We start from the raw sequence: 6,487 nt of genomic DNA on the forward strand, positions 1-6,487 counted from the left end.
CAATTTTGTTGATTTGAAATTAGAACAATGTAAACGTTTACAAACATAAAACACGAACTTCACACACACAAAATTAAATAACTAGTAGAAAAAAATAAAATAAAAAATAAAATCTATAATTTTTGTATATCTTAAAAGACTGTAGAATATATTTTACCAAAAATATATTATTAACTCAGGTGAAAAAACCGTTACAAAATATCTTTATTTTTACGATATACTCTAAAAGTTTTTAAGATCTCTAATACAGAAATGCCATGAAGAAAAAGGGCAACGTGTTTGGCATACTTGTCACAAAGATTAAATTACCCTTCTTTTGGGAGGTAAAGAAGTCTAAATTTTAGTAATTACCATTTTCACTATAAATGAATTGAAAGATCTTGGAATTATTGCTGAGGCCATGCATATGCCAACTATTGACTTCCATAGCAATTAAAAGTACATAAATGGTTCAAATAATGATGACATATCTTCTTTGTATTATAGTGGCTTGTCAACTAAAAATTAATATAGCTGATAATAATATCAGCAAGAAATATGAAATGGTAATGAAACAGGCAAGAAAACAGAGAGAAGTTATGAATAAATAAATAAATATAATAAAATAAAATAAAATATGAGAGATAAGGCAAAGTAGGTGACTACCAAAAAAATAAAACTAGAATGAAAGAGAAAGAGGAATGAAAAATTCTAAAGGAAGTTACTTGGTGAGTCTGTCTATATTGTGATGACTCAAACGCCTCAACTATGCCATCAATTAGTATTTCTTTCTTCCATCTTCTTCTTCTTCACAAGCCTCAGATATTTTACTCATTCTTATCTCTATTTGTGCTTCACAACAACAACAACAATTTTGTAACCACGTGTTGGAGCAAATTTGCACCATGTACTATGATTCTTCTATTAACTGATTTACTTCTCCTAGTTATAACTATAAGTTGATAAATAAGCACTTCGATCAATGTGGATTACTTTCCATAATCCATAAAAAAGTACTTGAAGATATATGTGATTGAACCGTTTAATTAATTGATTGTTGATGGTATATGTGTGCAGATAGAGATGAGATGTTGCATTGCATGCCCCTGAATATGAGAGGAACAATGGGAACTTCTCCTCGTGCTGTTGAAGCTAGACACCGTTTGCCTGCATCCATGTTAGTTAACTACTTAACTTTGTTCTTCATTATCTATATTCTGCTTATGCTTCACCTTTTCTCTTTTATGAGTTTCGTCATTAAATTGCAAACAGTTTTGTTCTTCCATTAGCTTCCACAATTCCTCCAAATAATCATTTGTTTTAAGGATCAATTAGCCCAAAGAGAACTCATCCTCTACTATCTCTTACATTAAGCTTCATAAATGATGAAATGACCAGACTTTCAATTAAATTTGTTATTACCAGCATATTTTCAAATAAGTGTCTTTCAAGTTTTTTCACACAAATTAAAAAAAAAAAATTGAATACATGAGTATGTCTATTTTTATCAACCACCCGTGTTGATTTTTTTACAAACAAAAATGTATATGACATTAGTCTTCAACATTTATTTCATGTTTACAATAAGTTCGAGAAATTGATACAAAGAAAAATTCTTTAAAATATTTTATATTGATGATTAAAAAAATACTCAAATAGTAATACAATAGCTCTATCTATATAACACATTTTAAAATTAACTAACTAAATAACCATCGAATTAAATTTAACCATCTAATATCTGATATGATTTTAGTTTTCTTATAAAAATTTATAAGAAAATCTATTCAAAATGGACTTTGAATCTAATCATGAATTTTGGAACATCGATATCCGATAAAGTTATTGAAGAGTGCATCAATACCTAAATATTATACTATTGTCATTTGACTTATTACTACACATGATACCTCCCACACACACTCTGCATTATTTTTTTACTTTTAATTTTCATTTTCATAGAAATACAAGTGAAAATATGATAAGTATTAGATAAATAGTATTATGACAAGTTCTGATTCCCAGATCTGGTTGAGTTAAGTTAACACTGTTTCACGTATGCCCTCTAATTAATAGGATTTGAAGTATACATTTTATAATGTTTGACGAATCATTTTCAAACAACAGGAGGGACCTGCATACCGTCACAATTCTGTCTGATCCGTATCATATACCTTTCCTGTCTTCTATTAATGACAATGACATTTTCATCTCAAAATATTCCTTATTTAGATTCTAAGGAAGCTTAGCAAGATACTAGGTTCATATCAATGTATCACTCTCAATTATTTCAAGCTTCTACGTAAATTCATATGGTAAGCCAATGAAATGGTTTATAGTTTTGCCAGCGTTACCAAGTCTGCATCGACAGTTAGTCACGTAGATGAGCAGCGTTTGTAGGGACAACCTATTTTAATTTACAAAATATATATTTGAAGTATATTGAAATTGATACTTTTAAAATCATGCGTATGTTTTGAGCTTATGAATGATTATATACTTGTAACATGACGTTGGAATTCAGGTTGATTTCAACGTCAAACTCCAACATTTAATTTAAGGACATAAATTACAATATTAAAGACAAGTGACATGCATTTTTGTCTCACTAATTACAAGGTACAATTTGGTGATTTTTTCTCTAGCTTGTGTGTATTAAATTTGTCTCATTAACTACGAGGTACAGCGAAGATTTATACAAGAGAAGAGTGCCAAAAAGTAAAGTAAAAGATGTAGAGAAGCCTTTCCACTTATCTATCCAAGATAGAAGCTCAAAATGCAAGTTTTCTTTCTTAAAACTTATCCTATTGATAACCATTTCCGCCACTTTTGTAATGTTCCTCTACTCACCAGAAGTTTACAATACCAACCATTTATCAGGCTCTGGCTCACGGTACGTTTCACTATTGTACAGCCAAATGCAGTTAACATTGGGATTAAATTTTCATAATATTAAGGAGAATTATTTATATATGCTAAAAAATCATACTAAATAATAATAAAAGTTCACCATTATTTTAGTGCATACCTGTTATCTTCTTAGCATAATGGTATAATATTGAAGTCTTCACAATTTTGTGAACAGGTGGATATGGGGTGGCTCAGATGCTCGGTACATGTCAAATGTAGATACTGATTGGTATGATATAATAAAAATCACAGAGAAGCGGACAGGAAAAAATGAATTTCAAGGCATTGGACTTCTAAATTTCAACAAGACTGAGATTTCTCACTGGAAGCATAATTTTCCTGATGCAGCACATGTTGTTCTGCATCTGGAGTATGCTGCAAACAATGTGACATGGGAGTCTCTATACCCAGAATGGATTGACGAGGAAGAAGAAACCGAAGTTCCTGTTTGTCCTTCTCTACCAAGTCTTAGATCTCCTGGTACAAGACTCAATCTCATTGCTGTCAAGCTTCCTTGTAGGAATGGAGATAATTGGTCAAGAGACGTTGCTCGTTTGCACCTGCAGCTTGCAGCTGCTGGCCTTGCTACCTCTTTCAAAGGCAACTACCCCATTTATGTGCTCTTCATTACAAACTGTTTTCCAGTACCAAATCTGTTTACCTGCAAGGAACTAATTGGACGTGAAGGAAATGTATGGTTATACAGACCAAACTTGAGTGTTTTGAGAGAAAAGGTTCAGCTTCCAGTTGGATCATGTGAACTTGCACTTCCTATGAGAGGCAGAGGTATGTTATACTCACTTTCCATCTCTGACATTCTTGAGACATAGTAACCTATCATCATATATCATTTCACATATATTATTAATAAAAACACAGTTAGAATAATCAAATTGCGCTGCGTGTCAACTTCTCCATTTACCATGCATCAATTTCACGGTAATTTTTTCCCTTATTATATACCTGTGTTGAGCACGTGTTCTCTCAACTGGTGACTTCAAAAACATTGTCATAAGTGTATGTGTTTCACTGACAATGACTCTTTAAACACACATACATTTCTGTAATTTTTGCGCAATAATGTTTTTTTAATGATTGCTGAAGACCCTGAATGCCAAATTTACAGAAATGGAGATTTTAAGAACCAAGAAAATTCATGCCTCTTTTATTTCCTGCTTAAAACATATAACATTCTCGAAACTCACTCATGACCATGAGAAATAGAATTTAATCTTTTCAATGTGAATATTGTGTTTGCATGTACTACTATACGATCATCTTTTTGTCACTATTTTTCTTGTCATAAAAGTGACATGAAATTAATTGAAATGCAGAACTGGTTTACAATGGAAATGCTCCAAGAGAAGCCTATGCAACAATTCTGCATTCAGCTCATGTTTATGTTTGTGGAGCCATAGCTGCAGCACAAAGCATCCGAATGTCCGGATCAACTAGAGACCTTGTAATACTTGTTGATGAGACGATCAGTGGATATCACAGAAGTGGTTTGGAAGCAGCGGGGTGGAAGGTTAGAACAATACAGAGAATCAGAAACCCCAAAGCTGAAAAAGATGCTTACAATGAATGGAACTACAGCAAATTCAGGTTGTGGCAGCTGACAGATTATGACAAAATAATATTCATTGATGCAGATTTACTCATACTCAGAAACATAGATTTTCTATTTGGGATGCCGGAAATCACTGCAACTGGTAACAATGCCACTCTTTTTAACTCGGGTGTCATGGTGGTTGAACCATCAAACTGCACATTTCTGCTCCTGATGGATCATATTAATGAGATTGAGTCCTACAATGGAGGGGACCAAGGGTATTTGAATGAAATATTTACATGGTGGCACAGGATACCAAGACACATGAACTTCTTAAAGCATTTTTGGATTGGTGATGAGGAAGAGAAGAAACAAATGAAAACCATGCTGTTTGGTGCTGAGCCACCAATTCTCTATGTGCTTCACTATCTAGGTTTGAAGCCATGGTTGTGCTTCAGGGACTATGATTGTAACTGGAATGCTGATATATTTCATGAGTTTGCTAGTGATGTTGCACATGCAAAGTGGTGGAAGGTGCATGATGCAATGCCTGAGCTTTTACAACAGTTTTGCCTGTTGCCGTCAAAACAGAAGGCACAGTTGGAGTGGGATCGGAGTCAAGCGGAAATAGCAAACTACACAGACGGGCATTGGCGAATCAAAGCTAGAGATCGCCGCTTGAACAAGTGTATAGATAATCTGTGTAACTGGAAAAGCATGTTGCGGCATTGGGGAGAGACTAATTGGACAGATGATGAGTCTTTTACTCCCACACCTCCCATAGTTACCCTTTCGTCTCTTTCTGCTTTATGAGCTGTCCGATTCCTTTTCTACTTTCCTTGCCTACCATAAGTTTCACATCAAACAACAACAACAACCAAACTTTATCCCACTAGATGGGATAGGCTACATAAGTTTTGGTCTTAGGAGAAAGGGACAAAGGAAGAAAAACCTTGCACACATATTTTATGCTTAAAAATGGTCATTCTACAGCCTTATTCCAATCATATGAAAACAAATTTCACCACAATTCAATTTTTGAGGAATTTCCCTGAATGAGTTAATAATGTGCGACTCTCTTTTTGGTGTTTGGGTACAAATGAAAAATAATGTAATATATGAGAATGTACAACAGTCACTAGTGTTTTGAAATTCACAAATTGTGAGGGAAAAATCAATTATCATAGTACCTAAAGCATGTGACTAATAAATAAAGCGAGAACAACTACAAGGGGGTAGGTATCATTAGCAGGTAGAGTTATGTTCAACCATTACCACCGATTTTTTTCATCAATTTAATTTAATCATACATTTGACCTCATAATGAAATGAAACTATAGACGTTTGTGGGATTGAACTTAAAATTGGAATGCAAAGAACAACTTCAGCTCGATTATTTTTTCTTTTTCAAAGGATATGACTATGATAGAATTTTCTCACCAGAGTCTGAAGTCATGACCAACAATTTCTTTAACTTGCAGCAAATAGTAGAAAAGCATTGCCATTTTGTTATGTCTAGGGAGAGTCATGGATAAAACGTTAGTTTTGTCCTTGCTACAGCTCTAGAAATTGAAAAGAAACAGAGATAATAAAAGTCACGGTAATAGATTTTCCTTCCATATCCTCTTTGTCTGGTTACATCGGATGAAAAGCACTGTGGAATGAAATTTACTAATTTTACATAATCAGATCATCATTCTATACCACAGTCATCACATCACACAAAAGTAATAAGGAGGGTCAGAGAGTGAACCTAATAAAAATGAGTAGGATCAACCCAGAAGTGTATCTACCAGCAAAACTGATCTGATGCAGGATTTGGAATTCCGTTCTCCCCATGGCATTTCTGAAATCCTGATTGTATCAGCAGTTGCCAAGTAGATGTGGATAAGAATATGGAAAACTCCTCATTTACCAATGACTCCTATTTATAGTTATCACTCTACCATCACTTACTCACATCCCATGATGAGCTAATAACTGATATGATGAACCCAGTCATCTCCTTGAATGAAACCCTGCACTGAATACGTGTTTGCATGTTCA

At 33.8% G+C, this 6,487-nt stretch overlaps 2 protein-coding genes and 1 long non-coding RNA gene across 3 annotated transcripts in view; 1 reads left to right on the forward strand and 2 right to left on the reverse strand.

The window, feature by feature from the left end:
- Positions 1-686: 686 nt before the first annotated feature.
- On the forward strand, positions 687-5,497 carry LOC101508570 (UDP-glucuronate:xylan alpha-glucuronosyltransferase 1). The gene is made up of 5 exons (XM_004502862.4): positions 687-886; positions 1,057-1,156; positions 2,666-2,872; positions 3,065-3,675; positions 4,224-5,497. Exons 1-5 carry the CDS (start codon positions 748-750, stop codon positions 5,252-5,254), a joined length of 2,088 nt encoding a protein of 695 aa, XP_004502919.1. The 5' UTR covers positions 687-747; the 3' UTR covers positions 5,255-5,497.
- On the reverse strand, positions 2,557-6,015 carry LOC113786761 (uncharacterized). The gene is made up of 3 exons (XR_003473071.2): positions 5,882-6,015; positions 3,008-3,723; positions 2,557-2,882 (listed from the first exon to the last, which is right to left on the reverse strand). It is a non-coding gene; the product is annotated as an uncharacterized lncRNA (long non-coding RNA).
- Positions 6,016-6,230: 215 nt separating this feature from the next.
- The window catches only part of LOC101508250 (probable pectinesterase/pectinesterase inhibitor 51), a 2,807-nt gene continuing 2,550 nt past the window's right edge, over positions 6,231-6,487 (reverse strand). The window contains exons 3-4 of the mRNA XM_073368846.1: positions 6,398-6,464; positions 6,231-6,295 (exon numbers count right to left, since the gene is read on the reverse strand). Of these exons, the coding sequence (XP_073224947.1) occupies positions 6,231-6,295; positions 6,398-6,464 (132 nt within the window). The remainder of the gene's footprint in view (positions 6,296-6,397; positions 6,465-6,487) is intronic.

The sequence above is a fragment of the Cicer arietinum genome, chromosome 5 (assembly GCF_000331145.2).
Source record: "Cicer arietinum cultivar CDC Frontier isolate Library 1 chromosome 5, Cicar.CDCFrontier_v2.0, whole genome shotgun sequence".
Lineage (NCBI taxonomy): Eukaryota > Viridiplantae > Streptophyta > Magnoliopsida > Fabales > Fabaceae > Cicer > Cicer arietinum.